Source organism: Gobio gobio (assembly GCF_949357685.1).
Source record: "Gobio gobio genome assembly, chromosome: 5".
NCBI classification, from domain to species: Eukaryota; Metazoa; Chordata; class Actinopteri; order Cypriniformes; family Gobionidae; genus Gobio; species Gobio gobio.
The window spans coordinates 31,533,076-31,558,732 of record NC_137101.1 but is presented as its reverse complement, the minus strand read 5'-3'; the positions used below and the strand labels follow the sequence as shown (position 1 = coordinate 31,558,732).

Below are 25,657 nucleotides of genomic sequence, written 5' to 3'. Positions count from 1 at the left end.
AGTCAGGTGATGACTTTTATTTTAGTGAGGAAGTGTGTTAACTCAATTATTGGTCAGAACAAATCAGTGAATCAGTGGGTTGGATGATTAATCCATACAGTTATTTTTGCAAGTCTGACTAATTCATGATCATGTCATTTGAAAATTCAAATCTGCATATGAAACAAACATTCAACCATCCAATTTCTTAATTTTTATATTAAGCTATATAATATACAACTAATCAACTAAATCACAGAAGTTCTACTATGAAAGTTTATAGTTCGGATCTAAACACTGATATCTACAGTAGTGGTCAAAATGGAGTTAAATCACCCTTAGAAAGTAATTTTAAGTTTCAGAGAAAGATTGTATTAGATTGAAAATAGGCATACTACATTTGTCACGTTGTCTGTGTCATGTGACCTACAAAGTCATGTTGCGTCACTTCACTGCCATTCATAAATCCTCTCCCGTGCATATCAGAACAAGTATTCATATGTGAATACTATGATTTCGGACTACTCTTTTCACATGCTGTTTTTTTCGTCTATTATATAGCAGGGAAGTATGCATATTCAAAGGCTGCCATAATTTTCATCCCCTCCCAGATAACAAGCTGGTTGAGCAAATGGGTTATAAACAGCTCTCCCAGAAGGCATTCCCAGGATACAATCACTATACAAGTATTAAAATAAATAAAAATGTTTATTCAAAAAACTTTTGAATTACGAGATACACTCACCTAAAGGATTATGAGGAACACCTGTTCAATTTCTCATTAATGCAAATATCTAATCAACCAATCACATGGCAGTTCCTCCAATGCATTTAGGGGTGTGGTCCTGGTCAAGACAATCTCCTGAACTCCAAACTGAATGTCAGAATGGGAAAGAAAGGTGATTTAAGCAATTTTGAGCGTGGCATGGTTGTTGGTGCCAGACGGGCCGGTCTGAGTATTTCACAATCTGCTCAGTTACTGGGATTTTCACGCACAACCATTTCTAGGGTTTACAAAGAATGGTGTGAAAAGGGAAAAACATCCAGTATGCGGCAGTCCTGTGGCCGAAAATGCCTTGTTGATGCTAGAGGTCAGAGGAGAATGGGCCGACTGATTCAAGCTGATAGAAGAGCAACTTTGACTGAAATAACCACTCGTTACAACCGAGGTATGCAGTAAAGCATTTGTGAAGCCACAACACGCACAATCTTGAGGCGGATGGGCTACAACAGCAGAAGACCCCACCGGGTACCACTCATCTCCACTACAAATAGGAAAAAGAGGCTAAATTTGCACAAGCTCACCAAAATAGGACAGTTGAAGACTGGAAAAATGTTGCCTGGTCTGATGAGTCTCGATTTCTGTTGAGACATTCAGATGGTGGAGTCAGAATTTGGCGTAAACAGAATGAGAACATGGATCCATCATGCCTTGTTACCACTGTGCAGGCTGGTGGTGGTGGTGTAATGGTGTGGGGGATGTTTTCTTGGCACACTTTAGGCCCCTTAGTGCCAATTGGGCATCGTTTAAATGCCATGGCCTACCTGAGCATTGTTTCTGACCATGTCCATCCCTTTATGACCACCATGTACCCATCCTCTGATAGCTACTTCCAGCAGGATAATGCACCATGTCACAAAGCTCGAATCATTTCAAATTGGTTTCTTGAACATGACAATGAGTTCACTGAACTAAAATGGCCCCCACAGTCACCAGATCTCAACCCAATAGAGCATCTTTGGGATGTGGTGGAACGGGAGCTTCATGCCCTGGATGTGCATCCCACAAATCTCCATCAACTGCAAGATGCTATCCTATCAATATGGGCCAACATTTCTAAAGAATGCTTTCAGCACCTTGTTGAATCAATGCCACGTAGAATTAAGGCAGTTCTGAAGGCGAAAGGGGGTCAAACACAGTATTAGTATGGTGTTCCTAATAATCCTTTAGGTGAGTGTATCAGGGTTCCCACTCTTTTTCAGCAACCATTTTCCAGTACTTTTCCAGGACATTTTCAATTTTACTACGGCGGGAATAAAAGACGAGGATCATGCCAAATATTGCTTTCTAAGTCTTTAAAAGCCGTCCAGTTTATGGCCATTACTTAACAATCCAGCATTTTTCAATATGAGCTCTTATGAGCTCTTATGAGCGCTTAATCAAACATTATGACTATGGAAGCTTGTTTACACCACAGAATAGAAAGAAAAGGTAATTGTGACTTTTTATCTCACTATTCTGACTTTCTCGCAATTGCGAGTTTACATATTTGTTATATAAACGCGAAAATTGTCACAATTCTTTTCATTTGAGCAGTTCATAGCATTAGCTAACGGCTGCAAGTGGCAACACAAGACTAAACATCATTATTCAAAATACTACTCATACGCATCAAACTCAGCATTCCCGAAAATGTGCTTTCTGCAACTAGCGCTAATTGTTTGGGCCAGCGATAAAATCTTTATACTCGGCTAAAGAAATAACTTTTTTTTTAAGAATTTTCCAAGACAACAACAAGATTTTCCAGGACATTTTACATTTTCTTTAATTTTCCATGTGTTTTCCAGGACTGGAAAATTTGTCATCAATTTTCCAGGTTTTCAAGGTTTTCCAGGACGAGTGGGAACCCTGTGTATAAACTCGCAATTGTGAGATAAAAAGTGTCACAGTGTGTTTGGGTTTTGTTCATGTCATATTCACTGTCATGTTTCCTGGTTTTGTCATGTGAGCCTGCCATGTGTTTCATTGATTCCTTTGTCCTCATGTTATGGGCTGCGTCTGAAAACCTAGGCTGCTGACTCGTTGACTCGCTGCCTTATCAGACAATGGCTTGTAAGGCAGCATTTGTGCATGAAGGCACCTCACAAAACTGATTTTGGACAGACTTCTTAGCCAGTGTAACCGTTTAATGATCTACAGCAAAATAGAGAGAGCTTTGGTGAGAACTAAACAAATATTGAATTACTACATTAGTCATTTCTCGCTAGAAATGATATCAGAAGTAGAAAATGTTGGTTTGACCAGCAAATTGACCAGCAAACGCAACTTTCGGACAGCATCTTTTTTTTCCAGCTCAACTGTCACAGAATGGAAAGCACAGGATTGTGGGATATCAAAGGCAGCGAAGGATACAAATATGCTTCATTCAAAAATCGATCAGATGAAGGTATCTCTGGAGACAGGAAGTGAAGCTAACATTAGATTCAGACGTGTTAGTGCCTTCCTGCCTTGAAATGTGTCCTCCGAAGGCAGCATTTTCCAGGTTTCGGACGCAGCCATGTTCACATTGGTTGTTTTTGACGTGTTCTCAGTTCAGTTCTGTCATTGGTTCATTGTCTTGATGGTTCATAGGTGTGTCTTGTTTAGTCATTAGTCTTTGTGTATTTAAACCCTCATGTTTGCCACGTGTCCATGTCGAGTATTGATACCTGTAACCCGCTGTTGGTGAGTGTCTGTCATGGTTTAAGTCAAGTCTGTTCTAGTCAAGTCAAGTTCAAGTTCAAGTCATCGTTTATGTTGTATCTGTTCATGTTTGTTAATGACACTTGGGTTCATCATCAAGCTTGCCTCCAGTGGATCAATACGTTACAAAAAGTCGCAATTATCTTTTTAAAAAAATTTTTTTTATGTTATATATTATTTTCTAATCCACTAAAATGTACTATAAACTATTACAACAAAAATACTATTTAAAAAAAATGAATAATTAACAATAAAATTGACACTTCAGACATGTTTCCATATTTTTTCCCCAAGTGACTCCAAGTGACAAGTAACTTGGATGTGAATAACTGATTATTACAAATCATACAAAATAATGATTATTTTGTGAGTTTGACATCACTGGCATGAAGTAGGATTTGAATTTCAATTAGTGTTCATTTGCACTAAACACTATTTCAAGGTTAAGCATTACAGCTGGAAACTCGCTGATAGACAAATAAAGTTTGAGCTCTGTAATGTCAACGGTCAAACCTGAGGTAAGACATTAAAAAATGGTCTTAATTTTGTATTATTCTTTTTCTTTATAAAAGCAGTAATATATGGAGGCTGTACTATAGTCTTAAGATTTTGAATGTCTAATTGCTTAAATAAGGAATCATGTGGCTGTTTAACTTATTTGATTCCCTTGAACCCTCAGCAATGAATAATAGGATCATAAATACACGGAGTATGAAACTGCATTTTTAGCTGTAACTGCTGTAATGTCGTCCACAGCCGCAGTGAGCACAGATTTCGCACTTTATGTCCTGCTGTCACGGGGGGGGGGGGGGGGGGGGGTTTATATAACCAGAACAATACAAGACAAGAGTGAGTTTGAGCTCTACTGCTTTAAAATCCCTCTCAGTCACTCATTTCTGTCTATTGTGCGCTAGCGAACCAACATGAGGAGGTGGGGCGGCCTGCGGCCTGTTCCCATGACAACAGTCCGGATGAAATGTCTTGCTCCGTCAGGGCTGTGATTTTAGTAATTGCTGAATCCCAGCAGAGAGAGAGAGAGAAGGCAGTAACCTTGAGTTGCGGCATTCAGCTTGTATTTTGTGAAAGTACTGAATTAAACAGCAGGCCTGCAGTGAATTACCCATCAGCCCCTGCAGCCATCATAAGATAGAAATGTCAGGTGAACGCTAACAATTCTGCTTTTTCCCGGATGGTCACGGATCAGAAGCTATAAAGCTGATTCTGGCCTGGAGCCCCATTATGCTTTATAACTATAAACTGAAGCACCTATTTTTAGCTGTTTATCGGAACATTTAAAAAAATATAATTGTCTATTTTTGTGATCACATAAAGGAAATAAGGTCATTCGGGTTTGTAATGACACAAGGGTGAGGAAATACATAGTCATAGATCTTATAACAATTTAAACTGTACTTACTGACACACAATCCAACAAAGTTTCTATAGTAAGTGACTGTGTGGCCGATGATGAAAACAAATGAATTCTTAATGAGTTCTTAATTAACCTTTTTTGACTTGTTTTCCAGTAAAATATCTAAAAATCCTTAAAACTAGATGAATTTACTTGTGAAGCAACACTGCGATATTAAGACTTGTTGAGATTTTAACTTGTTTTCTTTTTAATACTTAAAACAAAGGAATCAGTTCAAACTGATTCACTGAATTAATTCAATCATTTCCGATTCCACATTTAACTTATTTAGTCAATAAAAAATATGCATTGCATCCATTTTTTCTTAGTTAAACATGTATATGTGACTGTATTTTGATATGATGGTTCCTCTATAAAAATATCCTTTCATTTGAAAGCAAATACAGAAATATCAAGATTTATACGGAATATTATGAACAAAAATGTTAAATGCTGCTAAAATAGGTAACAGTTCCACCGCAGAATAATAGTTTACCAGAAGAAGAGAAAGGGAGAAATTGTTTTATAGAACAGGAACGATTACAGTTAGAGAGAGCAGTGAGCGTAAATTTGAGGAGAGAAACCAGATATTTCAGAAATAGAGCAATGGAATAATTCCTGTGATATGGTTCATTAAATTGGGTGAACAGAACATACACATTTTGAGCACGTAATAAAAAGAAAGGGTCAAGAACCTGTTAAAAAAATAGCTCTTGCCACAGAAGTTCTTATAGTATCAATGTCACATTAAAATACCATAAATTAATGTATTTTTATTAAACAATTACATGAAGTTTGCTGAACACTAATGGTAATCCTCCTCTTCTTATGCATCCTGATAATTTAAACCAGGACAATAGGGTATTAAGACTGAAACTACACTGTAGCTAAATAAAATAATGCAGATATTTGCATAATTAAGCTAAACTCTAGTCTTTTGCATTTCACAAATTGCCCAGTACCAGCAAACCCCACACGGAGGCGCTGTGAGCAGTTAAAATACTACAGTTAAGAGAGAAGGGGGGCCGAGAGGAAATAAAACACAGATGAGTTTTATAGATAAAGAGATATACAGTGACATCTATCTCAATACATACACTGCTGAAACGCAAGTATACACATTATATTTTTTTTCTCACACAGAATAGATTCAGCTCTTTGGTGAAAAGGTCAACTTACTTCAGCCACAGAGACAGACAGACAGACAAACTTAAAAAGCTAGCATTAAACTAGCATACTATTACAGTAGAGAAAACTCATGCCGCATCAGAAAAACAAAAAACAAATGGGACCCGTTAGCTGAACCAGCATGGTAATAATAATCTTTTTTAAATGAAATGAAGCAGTCAAATTGCGTAATCAGAACACCCCTCTGCTCTTCTCTCTCCGCACATGTAGATGCTGTGCAATTCAATTAACACTTGACACTTGCCGTGTCACTGGTGTGTGGGAGTCATTAGTGATGCCTTTTGGACCGGCGTGTGCTACTGTGGCTGTGTTTGTAGCACAGCACCACAATGCTGACTTATCAGCAGGGCATAAACATCGGAACAGAGCCGGTCTTCTTTATTTAGGTGGTTTGAAGTGCCTCTGTAAAGCCTTACACCAGTGGTTCCCGACCCTGGTCCTAGGGAAGTATTTGGTTTCGAATGCAGCAATGGTGTAAGAAGGGGTGTAATGGTACACAAAACTGACGGTTCGGTACATACCTCGGTTTTGAAGTCACATGGGTTCAGTACAGCAGTTTTACAAAATTGCTTTTTATTTATTTTTATTAAACAGTGGTTTACTGAAAAAATTGTGTCTGTCCTTAAATAAATTCAATTATAACTAAAAGTTTCTTAAAGATAATGCTGTAAACTATATAGGGAGCCCTTACTTGTACATTACTATAATATTAAAGGTTAACAACAGAGCCCAAACTGTTATAACTGTCCTAAATTCAGTTGCTATTTATTTTTAGATATAATAATCAACACTCAAATAACATTGTATGCAAACATGTAAACTTCACATAAGGCAGTTTTTGCATTAACTTCTAAATCTAATTATAAAAAAATATGTTTTTCTCCAATTCGTTGTTGAAATATAATCATTTATACACAGTGTCTGTCATTTTAATGACAGATTTATTTAAACATACATTAAATAATCAAGACATCACTAACAGGTTAAGTAGAATATAATTAATATATATAGGCTATTATAGTGCATATATTTAGCAAAAGGGTTAATTTCTCTAGTGAATTAACAGCCGTGGACACTGAATGACTTGCCTGAGGTAAATGCAATGCTACGTGACATTGTTTACAAGCTGTTTTATTGACGTCTTTCCGCGGTTGAAATACTGATTGAGCGATTACACAACATATGATACATTTCAGTAAGTTGTAATGTATCCTCAACATACCTTAAGATATGAATTCATTTTTATTCTTAAGAAAGAGATGATCGCGCTCACTCACGCGCCGCAGCTTGAACTGACGGCACTTTTATTATGCCACAGTCGACGGCACCACTTCCGCTTTTCTGGTCATGAGTATGAGGTAACGCAGCTCTGTTTATTATATTAGATACATCTGAGTGTGTTGAAAATTATGTTATGACGTTGCTCGGCGGCTGCAATGACACTTGCTGCACACTGCAGTAAGAGTAAAGCGTTTCTGCAAAATATAACCGGAAACCGAGGGTAACGCAGATATGACGCAATTGACAGGCGACTTCCTCACACGTCCAGGTTCCTTGGTTAAAATAGCAATTTTTTTGCATTTTAAATGATAAATTCATTAATCTGGTGCACTTTGAGAGTTCAAAATTAAGAGCTCCAATCCATATTCAGTGTGCAAATTGAGTGAAGAAAAAGTCTTGACTTCAAGCATTGACTTGAACCTCAACTTTAAAAGGGACTCTTACACTCCATAGTAATAATAATAATAATAATAATAATAATAATAATAATAATAATAATAATAGTTATAATATTAATCCTATGACGGTAACAGCCATATATTGTAAAACAAATGCACTGGAAACAAATGCGTGAGCATTTATTTTGATGTAAACTGCAGTCGAGCATTTATTTAGGCGGAAAACATGTTTACAAACGTTCATTACAAATCTAAAATGCGGTAATCGTCAACAATGCAGATGTGAATATAATGGGTAACTGCTGGTGCCCGCTACGTCCCCAAATGCACACTAAACTCAGCACATGCACAGATGGAGTTCACCGCATTCATTCACTGTGAACCTAGACGCTGATCGCGTGAGCGAAGCGCGCACTTCTCTTTGCGCCGCGCAAACAGACAGCGTTTGCGATTTGATAAGGACAAAATCTTATCGAGCTCTGATATCTATTTGTGGTGGTCACAGTGTTAATATTGTGGCGGGGCATCACAAATAAATCAATGTATGAGAAACACTGGGCATTTATTCACTGCTGTAGCTAAATCAGAACAATCAAATACAATTTTTATTAACGTTTCAGAAGTGAAAAACTGTAATAAATAAAATTCAATCTGTGAAAAGTGTAGCCTACAACTCACAAAAATAATAAACCTCAACAATAAGTTATAGAAACTTAAAAACAAACCCTCACAACCTTATACATGGGCAGAACAAACCAGGTTTAAAAAAATATATTAATAGAACAGCCTTGTTTATACAAATACAGAATTATATTAATCATTAATTTAATAACAGTTAATGAATTAATATAAATGTATAAATTAAACAATAATAATACAAATATTTGATATGCCTAATGTATGATTTTTTTGTTTTGTTTTGAGAATGTTTCTGGATGTTATCAAAGGACGTTTTGTCACTAACTTCTCTTCAGAGAAAAACACTAAATTTAATTTGAGAAAATTCTAAACTAAATACGTATGAAAGGTTTAAAGCACTTTCAAAGTTTTTAAAAGAGAAAATGACAGTTAAATTAAAGTTTGACATTGGTCACATTATTGAAACTACATTAATGATTATTAACAAGGGTCATAACTAATGTGGATCCAAGGACAGTCATAAAACACAAGCTACATATACAAAATATCTTCATAATCTCTTGATATTAGTCAAATTATCCATAAGAAACAGCCCATACCTATACCGTGTTTAGATGTGGGTGAATAAAGTTAGAGGTTGCGGCGGTCGTGTACGGGTTGCAAATTGTGCGTAGCCTACTCGAGTCATAGGCTACACCAAATTTATTTTTATGAATCCATTTCAAAGTGTTTATATCCAAACGAACAACATTCATAGATTCTCCTCTACCCCTGTATTGTTCACGTTGTGCAGCCGTGTAAACTCTGATCAGAGGCGCAGACGCCGCTGGTTCCGTGGCCTGCTGTTTGTAACCTAATACTAGTTAGTCAATGTCATAATGATAAAACATTTTTTTTTTATTACAATTCTTATACAGTCATTATCGAGTCATGTTGTTCTAGACTGATTTAATTTAGAGTATTTGTTTTCAAGTCAAGTAGCCTAATTTTCTTCACTTATTAGAAATCTTTAAATTCGCAAGTGCAGTCACGTAACTCCCTGTTTAAGTGTGGAAGGTGAGATAATCATACGATTTGCTTCGGCATCTCGCTTGCAATATCACTTGCGTAGGCTATTGGCCAGGGGGAAAAAAATCACAATGCAGGAAAACCCTGCTTGTGTTATTATGTAGCTAGTATTACATTCAGCCACACATATCATTGTAATGATTAGCATTATCTTGGTCTATGATTTAACATCGCACCTGGTCTGTCCCAACACTGAAAGACGGAACCAAATTCGCTGCAACAATCGCTAATTGAAAAAAAAAAAGAAAAGAAAACTTACAGTGGGGGCACACTGAGGGGCCAATCAGTTTTCAGGGGGGGGCAAGTGCCCCCATGGCCCCTCCCCTGTATAAGCCCCTGTAGTACTGAATCTTCTGATCAAAACACAAGCTAGGAAGATGCAAAAAAACAAGCAGAGTACCTATGTTACTCTGGAAAGTATATTACAAAACAAGTATGTAAGCAGATGCATATGTAAAATAATGTGATCATCAACATTAAACATCATATAAATCTAAACTGCCTAATGTTACTGAATGAAATGTGGACCCAGGACGAGCTCTAGGACTGTGCAAGCATTAGGGGTGTTGATGGACTCGATCTACTCCATCTAAGTCCTTTGTTCATCTTCGGAACACAAGTGAAGATATTTTTGATGAAATCCGAGACCCCTCCATAGACAATTAAAAATGTTAAGGTCTAGAAAGGTAGGAAAGACAATGTTAAAATAGTCCATGTGTCTTCAGTGGTTCAATCTTAATTTTAGGAAGCGACGTGAATACAATTTGTGCGCAAAAAACAAACAAAATAACAACTTTATTCAGCAACTTCTCCTGTGTCAGACTCTTATGCTGTTGACGTAGTGTAAACAGTGCAGTGTTTCCTTAGCCTGACAAGCCAGACCCACATCAAGATGTTGGGTCTGGAAACTCACCATTGACAGGACTCAATCCGAGGGGCGGAATAAACAGTTGTCTTTCAAATTCCCTCTGCACACAATTGGATAGCGCCATGAGTGCCACAACCAACCAGAGCAAAGAAGAAGGCGAAGCTGAGCTAACGTTTAGTTGATAGACTTTCGCCGTATCCGGTAGGCAAAACTCCGAACACATCTTCTTTTCTTAAGAATGACTTCAGTGCCGTTCTTTGTTCTTTTCTCAAAGAAAAGCTTAACTCCACGTGTTCCAGAGTCGCGGCCAAAGCCGATTCAAAAGACCGCTGTTCGTTGGCTTCTTTGTTTACGAGTTGCACGCAGAACCTCCGCGACTCTGCTGTGACGTGCCGTCATTATGTTAAGCCTGCCCACTGACTCTACACACGCTGTGATTGGCCTGACCAGAGTTTGGTTTTTCCAGCTCTCAGGTCTACCGAGAGTTGCTAGACTACACTCACGGCAAAATAAATTCTGCCGCTAGGGTGCATCTAGATTTCTAGGCTAGTGTTTCCTAGTGCTAAGGCAGAACGACTTGTACGCATGCGTCATGGTGCTCACGTGAACTTGTCGGCCAATGGTAAGCCACCGTTCTGAAAGCGCTGTACTGTTTACGTTACGTCAACAGCGTAAGGGTTAGGGGGTTTTTTTGCACACAAAAAGTATTCTCGTCGCTTTCTAAAATTAAGGTTGAACCACTGAAGTCATATGGACGATTTTAACAAAGTTTTTACAACATTTCTGGACCTTAACCCCCTTGAGTCGGCGGTCGCGCCGGCGCGATTGGCTCTCTCTTTTTTTTTTCTTATCTTATCAGTGACTCTTTTTTTATCATTCATGCAAGTGTTATACATCATTATATTCTGTTAAGTTTCTATTATTTTTGTGTACAGTCACATTAAAAACAAATTGTTGAGCTTTTTGCAAAATAAGGGAAACAAACATGATTCGCGATCTTCAGCCTCTCTTTCAATGATGTCTAATCTGATTCTCTTCAGAAAATGACCTCTAGCTTAGTGAGAACTTGACACACAAACATGAGACATATGTCTAAAGAAACGTATAAATGTCAGGTTTTAAATCATGTAAATCAAACCGAAAACAAATATTCTGTGTTTATGTAATCTGTGTGAAAAGTGGGAGATATCAGTCAACTCATTACCCGCTAATGCGGCCACGCCCACGGACCACGCGCTCATTCAGATTCAAATACAGGCAATCCATGCGTCGACGCCCACACACACATCAACTCATGCAAACACAACTAGTGAAGCTATGGTTTAGATACATCGCTTTGAGTAATAATCCTGGAATAATTCTCCTCACGGAAAGCTGATTCAGGGCTCATCGTAAGGTAGGCTAAGTTTAAAAGGCTCAGTTAGCATCTGTGAATATTAAACGTAAAAAGACTTAAAAGGTCCCACGGCATGGCATTTTTCTATTATTTTATAATGTTTCCTGAGGTGTACTTATATTGTTAGTATGATTTTTACATCATAAAATGTCATAATTTAGAAATAAAAGGCATTTTTTCTATACTGATGTTTGCCCTCTGGCTGAATGCCCTGTTCCAAGAGGCGTGTCTGCTGTGAGACTTCAGTAAAAACGCCCATTGTTGTGATTGGCTGACATCTTTGCATTTGAATGAGTATCAGATCTTGTAGCGGAGGGGGCGTGGTTTAACAAGGTCTACGAGGCACGAGCAGAGCCTGCTGCCAGAGAGACGGATGGACCTGAGTTCACTTCTCATCAGTTCTGTCAGTACGTCTCAGTTCAGTGAACTGTTTTAGTTACTAGCATATACTACAGGTTATTCGTTTATTTCTAGTCGGAGAGGCTGTCACTCATTTCAGAAAGTTAGTAACTCTAGTAAATTATGGATCAGCGCTGACTGGAGACATGAACCGTTTAGAACGATTCAGTCCTATTTGGTGAACTGGTTCAGATCACTAAAAAGAACCGGTTCAAAAGAATGATTCAGATGAACCGGACATCACGGAGACGGAGCGATTGCTAACAGTAATTTATAGTAACTACTTATTTGTGAGAGCGCTGTCAGCGCGAGTTTATTGTGTTTATATCTGAGAGTTCTGAATAAACACGAGTCCCAGTCACGCAGAGTCCGTCTTCATCCTTATTCTACCAACTTTGTAACACATGCAATGAACCATTACAGCTGTCGAGATGAACGAGTTACGAGTAAGTGTTGATTATAGCATTATTTTTAGATATTTTCCTATCATATGAAAAGCGTCAGTGAGCATTGAGTACACAGCGCAAACAAAGACACAACAGGGCAGTAATCGAATGTAATCCAGTTTATTGTGGGGCAAGGCTAGCTAGCCCGGATATGCTCACGCTTACCCCCTCTTCTGCTTAATCTCGCGCCGCGTATGGCGCCTCCGCTGTGGGCCAGATGCAGTACTGGGGGTCAGTGATGTTGAAGGCCGACCGGCCAGTGCAGCCCGAGCTTCGGCGTGTGTGAGGTTTATCTCTAAAGAGATGTGAGTCTGCCGATGTTGAGCAGAAACTCATGACTGTATGCACATTTTAGAACAGATAGACGCGATGAGGACGTACAAAAACACTGACTCACAAGATAGAAAACACAGTTCAATCGGGAGAGAGAGAAGCCGCAGCGTGTGCACGAATAATAAAGTTCTGTGTGAACTTGAATAATTAGCTACACATCAGAAATCACTGATCACAGATCAGAAGGAACTGAAAAAAGACTTCTGTTTTCATTTATACATCCAAACACTGAGGAACTGCCAGCATTCACTCGTTCACAAATATAGCGCTTGCATGGGCATACCAAAATCTCTGGGCGGAGGAAAGGGAGGTAACCGTCCCTGTTTTGATGTCATAACAGGAGACTTCAAGATTGGCTAGTCTGGGCTGTCATTTTCTCTAAGGCAGAGAAAGACAGCCAGAACTCGGTTTACAACGATCAAAATTTCTAGCCACTTGGGGAGAATATTCAGGCTAGGGGAACTCATATTAATGTTGAAAAACCTAATAAAATGACAGACATTTCATGCCATGGGACCTTTAAATATAAATCCTGATGCAACATGATGCAAGACTGTTTAGACAAGATTTATTTGGCCTGTTTTCGTTTTGTATAAATTGTATCTTAATTTTAATCAATGTTTTTAATATAGTTGCTTCTTATTTAATAAGAAGTCAATATAACAGACAATAGCCTTAGCGCGGCATTGCACGTGTCTCATAAATGAACTTAAGATGAAAATGATATTTGAGTATTAATTGCCTTTTTTACAGTGAATTTCGTTTTGTATAAATTGTATCTTAATTTTAATAAATATTTTTAAAACGAATTTTGCTTCATATTGATGTTTAAATATTATACCCTATGTTGTTGTTGTTGTTTTTTCAGAAAGTTAATTGCTTTCTTTAAAGGGAATTTCGTTTTATATTTGATATAATATAACAGACTGGTATAATACATATATTAGAATATTTGATACCAATATAGCAGACAATAGCCTTAGCGCTGGCTCATGCATTTCACATGTTTCTGACTGAAGCTCGAAATTATATTTGAGTATTTTGTGTATTTGATCGTTTACAAATTATTCAGAAAATATTTGCCATTGAAATGACTGGGAAAAAGTGTCACAATCAACCTAAAGTCACCATATACTATTTGAAATCATAATTGCATTGCATTATGTTGTTTTAAATCCCAAATATTTTACTTATACCATTCATCATTAAATTGTCACAATATTACAGTTTTTTTTAGCTCTTCTTTCAAAAACATTTCTGATTGAAATCTTCTTTCTTTTTTTGCAGATAATTTAGCTTGCTTTAGGTAAAAACTTTAAGTAAAAAACATTTAGATTTTCCCCCCAGAAAACTATTTTTTTTTACTGTTACTGTACTTATCTAGTAAACCAACAATCTAGTAGGCCTACTTAAAGCTCATTTATTATGCAGCTCATTATTATTATTACTACTACTCAGGAGTGATCACATTATTATTCATGGTTCATTCACGCCTACTCGCATAAGGCTTGAGTAAAGAAAAAGTGTTTTATAAAATGTAAATGAATATATTGTTTTATGTGAATGAGTAGGCTCAATGATTCTCACATCAGTTTAAAGCAAAAACTCTAAACAAAAACACCCAATAATCAAAGGGCTTGTGAAAACATATCTATTGTGTGTTTTGAAGCCTTCATTTTAAAACAATTTTTTTTTTTTTTTAATTATGCATAAACATTATTCTCTCAAAAATACAAGCATGTACATACATGTTGCTCACATATTATGGTAGCCCAGTTTGTGCTGAATACAGTGTAATTACACTTTTGCCATTAATATGTTTATAAGCAACTGAAAAATGCACCAATGTCAGAGCATGTCAAAACTTCTAAAGGGCCCCAAAACAGCTCAGACTCCTACGGGTTAAAAGTGTTAATTAAATTGCTGTCTATGGAGGGGTTAGAAAGCTCTCGGATTTCATCAAAAATATCTTAATTTGTGTTCCGAAGATGAACAAAGGTCTTACGGGTTTGGAACAACATGAGGGTGAGTAATTAATGACAGAATGTTTTGGTGAACTAACCCTTTAAGGTGTGTCGAAGCGATGCAGGGTCGCTGACTATAATGTGATGCGATTGTGACGCGCTGTAACATGCCACTCACTTTCACCATAGACACTTAGGGCTAGAATGAATTTACTCTGTCAGTCTGTAGTACGGTCATATGCATAGAGGCTCTCTGCTGTTTGAACAATCCAACCACTTCCTCTGACAGACTTCAAAAGCCCCTAATTATACAGGCAAACAAATAAATAAAGTGATTTTATGAAATTTTTTAGTCACAAAATTGTATGTTTCAACAATGGTAGTCAAATCTATTCAACTGATTTCTGGAAACCAACATAAAGCACTTAAAATAAGACTTTTGTTATGCATTGACATCACTGGGAAACAGCACGGAGATGCTTTTGAGTGTTGCTTAACAAAAGTAAAGGCATCTGTAAAAGAATGGTCAGATGGAGGCCTTTAATAAACAGACAGAAGAACGGCCTTTCTGGAAGATACGCTGCTTTTTTATGGACTCTGTGAATAATGAACCCAATTCTCTGAGCTCAATCTGTTGCCTACTATTCCCCTTTTGTGTTTCCTGTGTTGAAATGTATGTTGTCTCCTAGAGGAACCTTTTACATTGTTCATCTCATTTGGACACTAATAATGCATGACAATAGATGCATTATTTGATGGCTATTTTAATTATACACATGCATATTTTTCTTACACTGTTTTACAAACGAATAAGACAATCAGATACCCTAAAACCCTAATAATAAGATCATTCATTCAAAATCTTTAACCTGCAGCACTTTTTTTCACTGTCAAAATCATATTTTATCTCGAGAAAACTATACATAATTTAAAAGTTAAAACACTCAAGCTTCGATAACATGAAAAAGGTTTGAAATCAAAATGTTTTTTTACATTTACTGGGTGCTTTTGCTGTCAACCTGTTTCATCTGGACAAACTACACATTTGATAGATCTAAATTTCAAGCATAGATATTTGACTTTTTTACTATTAATTTTGCAGTTTACTATATGATTTTATCATAAAATACTTCATTTTTTGACAAGCTGTATTAAATCGCAACATTCTAACATTTACAATCAATATTTGTTCAAAGCGCTCAGAGTGTTACAGCAACGATTTTTTTTACATTCCCTGCATGTTTTTACCATCCAGTTCTACCAACTATATATCATTTGAATGTTTTAACAAACAAGCGTTGATATTCAATTCAATCAATTAAAAAAAACTATATTCTTTAAAACATTTTTAAAGAATTTTAAATTTACTTGTACTGTCAAATTATTATTTCATCCTGAAAAACTGAATAGGTTATCTTTTTAAAAAAAATCTCAATTATGATCAAAAAGCTTCTTTTTTTTATTATTTATGTCAGGAGAGGACATGAAAACATGCAACAGTCCTGACCTTATAAAAGTCCCATCATATAAACTTTGGTATAGATTTAGCTAAATTCTTAAAACTTTTCAGAAAAAAAACCCCTACAAACTACAATTATTTGTAATTTTATCCTTGTCAGTTGAGTGTAGCTTGTGAAACTGCTTCATATGGTGCATGTGTGCTGAAATGATGCTGTTAATATGTGCATCCACACCGGACCACAATCCACTTATTATCCAGCTCCAAATGACTGGCCAGGTGGTCTGAGATGTCTCCCCCCTCCCGCATTCATCAACAAAACAAAAAGGCAGTGATTGGTTCTCCTCCTCCAGTGCAATGGGTGTTTTAGGGTTTGAATCAGTGGGCAGCTGGGAGAGCTGAAAACAGCTTCACTCTCCCAAACAATACAGCCATAAAAGGCAGTAAAACAATCCCAGTGCTCCAGCCTGAAGGAGGGGGAAGGGAGAGAGAAGGGGGAGGACAAGTGAAAGAAGCAGTGGAGGGGGTGACTACTCATGCGTATGAAGAGTCTTTTCTGTTGGGAAGGTCTTTGCTATTATTTATGAAGACCTGCACTGGGACACTCTCCAACCAGAGTACACAATATTTTTCAGTTGATGTAAACAAACTAGGGAATATACAATATGTTGGAATATCATACCTGTTCAGCTGAACAATGAAAATACTTTTTGATAACAGAAGTTTGTGGACAGTTAATTTTCAGTGTTTTGTTGAAAGATTGATGGTACAACAATCAACACACAGGTACAATAGTAATGTGGGCAGCAAAAGTACAAAGTGTCGCAATCCTTTAGTACTTTTGTGTCGAGTGTTGCATGATCTCTGAGCCATTAACACATTTAAAAAAAAACTCCACTTGAGGACAAACATATTTTTAATGTTTTGTTGGCTGAGCAAGAGGCAAGACAGTACTGAGAGGGAGAGGGCATTAATATACCATAATACAGTCCTACAATTGTTACTAAATATTGAAAATACAGTTTTTTTGTTTACAGAAGTTTGTGGTCAGATTATTTTTGTTTTGGCGGCTGAATGATCAACACATACAAACACAACAGTGCAATATTTTTAAAGCCGTAGCTCCCTCGCAGTCTCGCTTTCAGTTTCGTTAAATTAGATATGTTGTCTACCCTGACTTAAGTGCCCACTTTGCACAAGGAGATGGTACTTCCAGGCAGAACTGACCATCACAGAAAAGGCCCCCATGCCAATGTATTTCAGAATGCTGGAGTATATTTGTACAGGTTGTGATGGAGATTGGTTTTTAGATGGGTTGTACCTGTGATAGGCTGATGTTTGTGTATTGTTGTTATATAGTTGCACCTGTAGCAGCTGATGTTTGTGTAGTGTTGTTCTATAGTTGCACCTGTGAGCGGCTTATGTTTGTGTAGTGTTGTGCCGTAGTTTCACCTGTGAGCGGCTGATGTTTGTGTAGTGTTGTGCTGTAGTTGCACCAGTGAGCGGCTGATGTTTGTGTAGTGTTGTGCTGTAGTTGCACCTGTGAGCGGCTGATGTTTGTGTAGTGTTGTGCTGTAGTTGCACCTGTGAGCGGCTGATGTTTGTGTAGTGTTGCTCTGTAGTTGCACCTGTGAGCGGCTGATGTTTGTGTAGTGTTGTGCTGTAGTTGCACCTGTGAGCGGCTGATGTTTGGGTAGTGTTGTGCTGTAGTTGCACCAGTGAGCGGCTGATGTTTGTGTAGTGTTGTGCTGTAGTTGCACCTGTGAGCGGCTGATGTTTGGGTAGTGTTGTGCTGTAGTTGCACCTGTAAACGGCTGATGTTTGGGTAGTGCTGTGCTGTGGTTTAACCTGTGAGCGGCTTATGTTTGTGTGGTGTTGTGCCGTAGTTGCACCTGTAAACGGCTGATGTTTGGGTAGTGTTGTGCTGTGGTTTAACCTGTGAGCGGCTTATGTTTGTGTGGTGTTGTGCCGTAGTTGCACCTGTAAACGGCTGATGTTTGGGTAGTGTTGTGCTGTGGTTTAACCTGTGAGCGGCTTATGTTTGTGTGGTGTTGTGCCGTAGTTGCACCTGTAAACGGCTGATGTTTGGGTAGTGTTGTGCTGTAGTTGCACCAGTGAGCGGCTGATGTTTGTGTAGTGTTGTGCTGTAGTTGCACCTGTGAGCGGCTGATGTTTGTGTAGTGTTGTGCTGTAGTTGCACCTGTGAGCGGCTGATGTTTGTGTAGTGTTGCTCTGTAGTTGCACCTGTGAGCGGCTGATGTTTGTGTAGTGTTGTGCTGTAGTTGCACCTGTGAGCGGCTGATGTTTGGGTAGTGTTGTGCTGTAGTTGCACCAGTGAGCGGCTGATGTTTGTGTAGTGTTGTGCTGTAGTTGCACCTGTGAGCGGCTGATGTTTGGGTAGTGTTGTGCTGTAGTTGCACCTGTAAACGGCTGATGTTTGGGTAGTGCTGTGCTGTGGTTTAACCTGTGAGCGGCTTATGTTTGTGTGGTGTTGTGCCGTAGTTGCACCTGTAAACGGCTGATGTTTGGGTAGTGTTGTGCTGTGGTTTAACCTGTGAGCGGCTTATGTTTGTGTGGTGTTGTGCCGTAGTTGCACCTGTAAACGGCTGATGTTTGGGTAGTGTTGTGCTGTGGTTTAACCTGTGAGCGGCTTATGTTTGTGTGGTGTTGTGCCGTAGTTGCACCTGTAAACGGCTGATGTTTGGGTAGTGTTGTGCTGTAGTTGCACCAGTGAGCGGCTGATGTTTGTGTAGTGTTGTGCTGTAGTTGCACCTGTGAGCGGCTGATGTTTGGGTAGTGTTGTGCTGTAGTTGCACCTGTAAACGGCTGATGTTTGGGTAGTGCTGTGCTGTGGTTTAACCTGTGAGCGGCTTATGTTTGTGTGGTGTTGTGCCGTAGTTGCACCTGTAAACGGCTGATGTTTGGGTAGTGTTGTGCTGTGGTTTAACCTGTGAGCGGCTTATGTTTGTGTGGTGTTGTGCCGTAGTTGCACCTGTAAACGGCTGATGTTTGGGTAGTGTTGTGCTGTGGTTTAACCTGTGAGCGGCTTATGTTTGTGTGGTGTTGTGCCGTAGTTTCACCTGTGAGCGGCTGATGTTTGGGTAGTGTTGTGCTGTGGTTTAACCTGTGAGCGGCTGATGTTTGGGTAGTGTTGCTCTGTAGTTGCACCTGTGAGCGGCTGATGTTTGGGTAGTGTTGCTCTGTAGTTGCACCTGTGAGCGGCTGATGTTTGTGTAGTGTTGTGCTGTAGTTGCACCTGTGAGCGGCTGATGTTTGTGTAGTGTTGTGCCGTAGTTTCACCTGTAAACGGCTGATGTTTGGGTAGTGTTGTGCTGTAGTTGCACCAGTGAGCGGCTGATGTTTGTGTAGTGTTGTGCCGTAGTTTCACCTGTAAACGGCTGATGTTTGGGTAGTGTTGTGCTGTGGTTTAACCTGTGAGCGGCTGATGTTTGTGTAGTGTTGTGCTGTGGTTTAACCTGTGAGCGGCTGATGTTTGGGTAGTGTTGTGCTGTAGTTCCATAGGTGTAATTTGCAGATGGGACATGTCCCTACCACTTTTTTGCCAGGGACGATATCATCCCCACCACTTTTTGAAATATCGCGCTACATGGATATACCCAATGCTAATTAAACATATCCAGTTGACGTTCATTTTTGTTAAATAAGAGGCGATCTGGCACTGGAATGTGTTGTTTTTGAAATCATGCTGAGTGTTTGTTGCCAATGTTATCAGTAGCGGAATGTTATCTTTTGGCTCCTGCAAAGTCTTCACACAGACAAGTGCGTCAATCTATCAATTAATGCCATTGCAGAGACTCTATTCTTTCCGGTGAAATCACAAAACAAAATGCACACAGACAACAAAATAAACACACACACACACACACTCCTGTACCACCCACTTTTTAAAACAAAGTTACGCCACTGTGTAGTTGTACCTGTGAGTGGAAGATGTTTGCGTTGTGCTTGTGTGTTTATGTAGCTGTACTTGTGAGCAGCTGATGTCTGTGTAGTGTAGTTGTGTTGCTGTACCTGTGAGTGGTTGATGTGCTGTCCGGCGGGTGTTTGGAGGTTGATAGGGGACGTCTGAAGTGTCTCAGAACTCAACGCTTTTTGTCCGTTAATGTGTGCTGTCACCATGGAAACGGGAGTCTTTGCTGGCACCACGGAGATGGCGATGCTCTGGCTGGGCGGCTTGATGAGGGCGAGGGGTTTAGCGGCCGTCCCCACAGGACAACTTCTGACAGCAAGCTTCTGTCACACAAAACACACAAACAGCAGGTCATTAACCCTGAAACCGCCGATAACCTCAAGACCTCTGCACTGGATTAAAACCTTAATGGTAGATCATACAGAACATTTGTCTCCAGAGTTTTTCTTTTGAACCAGCACAATTCCTTCATTGAGTACACGCATGCTAATTATCATGAATAATCAAATTATTTCCCCAATTTCCAGCACACAGCAGCTCTTACATAATGCAGAGATGAAATATAAAATGAGAGGCTGCTTTTGATACTTGTGCTCTTGCATCAGCTCAAGTTCAGGGACTCAAATTTAAGTGTGCACTTTAATGTCTGTGTGTTTATTGGTTGTTCAAAGTCTTCTTCCATTTCCTCTCATTTACCGTGGGAAATAATACAGCGGATGATCAAACAGTCTTTAAAGCAGAAAGTAGAGCAGCGTTCACTTTCATGTGTGTGGGGGGTAGATTCATGTACAATGGAAAACAATTATTTTTCGTTTTCCGGTAAAAACATTTAAACATCCCTAAAAGCTAAAATGACATTTAAATTGAAGACTTGTTTTAAAGAATAGGCTATGTCCTGAATTTTTTCTTACACCTTTGGCATTTTGTATGCATAAACATAAAAAAGGTTGTATTCAATTGCTTTATTTATTATAATATATATATATATAATCTCATTCATTATATCTTGAAGTTAATTCTATACAAGTACAAAATTTTTTAAGGATAAATCATTCAAGAAATTCAATTAAATTCTGATAACGGTCAGAAAAAGTCTCATAGCATGTTACATAATTTTACTTTTTACTATTTTTTTATCTTACTTTAAGGATACTTAAATATAGGTTATAGAGTCTGGCGGTGCACGTGAAAGAGTCGCTATCGTTCCACACACAGAAAACCTCTTTCCCTGCTCCGATCAGCACAGTTAACATTATAAGCGCTTTGAATATTTCATATTCCATTCCAGTGGCCTTTTCTCCTTTCTGAACGGCTTTTATGGTTTTCTGAAGACTGTGAGGGGGAAGGGAGCAAGAGAGAGACAGGTCTTTCATATTCAGCTTTTCATATTCAGAGGCTGTCTATCTGTAAAGGAGCGTTTTCAATATGTTCTTCACATGTGAGCATCTACAGCCAATAAACCCTGACAGACAGATACGTATATTCAAAATGCTGCTTCAGTTTATGACTCCGAAGAATCACATTGCCTCTGTAGTTTTATGTGTTTGCATTTCTCTGACTGCATAAAAAACGGCATTGAGATTTCGTTTAGGTCGGCTAAAGGAAAGGCTATTTGCACTCAAACTTGCTTAAAATTACACTGTGTGTTCTGTCACTAACTTTTTGTTTCTCATTACTGCTGGACAAAATGATCTAAAGTTAAGCATTCACCAATAAGGACTGAGCAGAATGAGTGGTGAATTAACCCCAATCCAGAGAAACAGCACAGGTGTGGCAAAAGCCATTTAAAATCACTGCAAATGTGGTGTGAATGGGGAGATTATTCGCATGTTATTCATTAATTCCCTCACAATGCATGCGGTGAGCTCTATTGTTTCTAAGGATCAATGTAATCCACAGGAAACCTCACAACCGGCATCTGGACACAACCTTCCACTGCTGCCCCATTCACCTTAAGACACTGCTGATTGTTTCAAAGGTCACCATATGAACCAACCAAGCCCCACCCCCCAACCAGCGCAACACACCTGGGTAAACTTGGTAGAAAATCATAGCTTTCTTTCTGTAAACTTCATCAAAAGATGATCCGTTTTTTAGCAATTGCTGATTTCAAATGAAACTATTATGTTGTAAAATTATCCTGATAAATATTCCTATAAATGAATGCCACAAAGATATAAACCATTTATCTGTGAATAATTTTTGAAAATGGTAGTCAATGTAAATGAACCATTTAAACAAACGGATTCACTTCTTAGTGCTCCATATGATAGAGAGTTTGGAAACCAATGTAGAAATTTGCCATCCTACGCTGCAAAATATAAAAAAATGAGTTCATTACACTGTTTTTGAGAACAGCTGAGCTACTGGTTGCCTTTATCAGTCACATGAGCAACATCAGGTCCTGAAGGCAAATCTGTCTCAATCCATCCGTTAAATATATTTACTATGTTTGACCCAATATTTAAAACTGACGTTAATATTCATCCACACAGCGATAGACATGCATATGTGACATTTCATATACAAGGGTTATTTCCCAGCATGCTCAGCAGCAGTGAGTTGACGGTCTCACACAAACACACATTAAAGACTTTTACAGCTCTATAATGAACCGCTCAGACCTTTCTTGCCTCAGGCTAAACAAATCAGCCACGTGTCTCGTGTCAACACTGAGCTTCCTGTTTCATTGTGCCCGATGAATGGAACAGAAAATACATGCTCTCCGATATAAGAAGCCTTTTCGGGAGTCACTTTAACGCTCTTCTCTTTGACAGCATCATGATTCCTGTCAGAAAACCTAAAAATTAACAACAACAACAACAACAACAACAACAACAGACTGTGCTCAAAAATCTGCAAACTCTGATCTTCAAATTTGCCCCTCTGAGGTTCCTGTGTAAAGACCTTCAGGTTTAAGGCCGCAGTTTTTTGGTCAAAATGGTACCAGATTGGGCAACAACAGCTTGTTAGAGGGCATAAAATCCTTTTCTCAGAGGATCACGGTCCATCTAGGGCCCTATGAAATATGTCCCTAATTCTGTGTTTTAGGTTTACATATTTTCATTTGAATGGTTTGATTACATTTCAGTAATCCAAAGGGATGTCTAATCAACTGAAATCATTGGAATAGTAATATTTTCCTGTGTAATACATTTAATTTTTTCATAAATTCTGTGTTTGTTTGAGACATGCAGAACATGCAGATTTCACATTTAAACAGCAGTCTTTTGAGGTTTGAAGTGTACAGCCCTACTTTTGATCTATTCATCAACATTTTTCTCAATTCCATGACATTCCATGTTATACAGTAATTCCATTTTTATTAGAGCCCGACCGATACCGATATTAGGAAGTAAAAAAGGTTTGATATCGATATATCGGCCGATATTATTATTGTATATTATAGTACAGTACCAGCCAAAAGGTGTGTCCAAACTTTTGAATGGTACTGTATATATATATATATATATATATATATATATATATATATATATATATATATATATATATATATATATATATATAATACAGTATATACAGAATATACATACATTGTACATAAATACAACAGAACAAACATACAAATGAAAAACTGTTCTTTTCAGGTTTTTCATGTAGGTCTAAACTAGATTTTCAGGTACAGAAATAGTAATCAAATGTAAAATATCACTTCATAATCTTCAGTGTATAAATATAGATCAACCCTTATTAAAAGGTATTCAGTCAAGAGCCATGAGTAAAAAAAAATTCCTGTCTTTTGGTATCTCGTCTTTTATGAGAAAATGCTTCCCTGCCATTGACAAGATTTCTCCATGTTTCCACTGTTATACGGTTGGGGACACTATTACACATCTCCTGAACGAGTACAGAATCTCCTGATCAAAACACAGGCGAAGAAGAAGCAGAAACAAATGATCTGAAGGACACTGGTATATATATATATATATAAAAGCGATCATCAACATTAAACAGCATATAAATCAAAATTGCCTAAAGTTATTGACCCAGGACAAGCTATAGTGTTGATCCAGGACAAGCTATAGGACTGAAGCTTTGGGGGTGTTGATGGACTCGATCTGTGTTTTGATCATTGTTAAATCCCATCTGTATGTAAGTTAGTTGCAATTTTCTCAGCTTTTTTCTCAAAATGTTGCTTTTTTCATGAAACTTAACCACATTCAATTGTTGATTAAAAAAAAATGCATGACGCTAGAATAAAACAGGGTCTGTTCTTTTTTTAAATATATTACATGTTCAGATATTCATACAACAAGATATTCTGTGGGCCGTGAAACTTGTGAAAATGACCAAAAACACTGGTGGTGGTGACTGGCAAATTTCATATTTACGTTCACTTAAGACACGATGATACTCGACAAGCCCGGCATTTTGACATAATTTTGCGTGAATATTTGCATGCTGTGAGACAGATGGTGATTGTGGCGTATACGTCACCGATTCCTATCGGTGACATATACGCCGATGGTGATATATCTGCGACAGGTTCATATAAATTGGTCGGGCTGTAATTTTTATGACTTTATTCTGCAATTATGTTTTCTGTGTCATGAAAATTGCAGTGCCCTATTCACCCCCTTATAGAGCTAGAGAGTTGCAAAAGATGTGAAGTAGCCTCCATCCAAATAACCTGACCTCATCCTACCACGAGGTGATCCCACTGAAGAACGGGATAATCGGGGACTCGTGCTGTGTGTTTTGGCCTCAGCACCAATAATCTCCTGCCAAACAACAGGCCATGAGCCAGTCCCTCCACTCTCTGTGATGATAAGATTGTGTGGACATCAATCAACATTTCAGAAGACACAAACTCCTCAATAAGAGCTCTAAGATGTCTTCTCATTCTTGCTCAGGGTCTTTAAGACTGTTTGAGCAATGACTATTGCCATGAAATCTGGTCCACATTGGACAGTTTGTTGTTTTTATATTTTGAATTTAAATCTTCCAAACTAGACATTTCTGAAATGGAAATAGGCACCATAATAATACAAAGAAATGTCAAAAAGTAATAAGAAATAATTGACAACAGGTGGTTAAATTATTGAAAATTTTACAAACATCTGCCATATGAGAGAAACTGAACTCTTATTTCTTTGATTGTCTGTACAACAATAAATCAAGCATGGTTCAGGACATACAAAGATATCAGAGATAAATATAATTCTAACGCTTGCTTTCACTTTGCTCTTGAATTTGCAATCTCACATACTCTGTGTATAGGCGTATAATTTAAAAAAAGCACAACTACAGTGGGGACGGTGCCGCGGTGGCCATGTAAGTAACAGCCAAACACAGATAAGCCTATTTCCCCCAAACAGCCTACTCCTAATTTCCCCCAAACAGTTTTATTGTGTGTCTACTGCCCATCTAGGCCCTTCAGTAAGGCCCGCCTTAAAAACCTGACTGACCAATC

The 25,657-nt window shown here is 38.2% G+C and overlaps 1 protein-coding gene across 1 annotated transcript in view; it reads right to left on the bottom strand.

Moving 5' to 3' along the window:
* The window catches only part of phf21b (PHD finger protein 21B), a 71,462-nt gene that overhangs the window by 13,908 nt on the left and 31,897 nt on the right, over nt 1–25,657 (bottom strand). Inside the window, exon 2 of the mRNA XM_079817896.1 lies at nt 20,325–20,546. Coding sequence (XP_079674022.1) covers nt 20,325–20,546 — 222 coding nt within the window. The remainder of the gene's footprint in view (nt 1–20,324; nt 20,547–25,657) is intronic.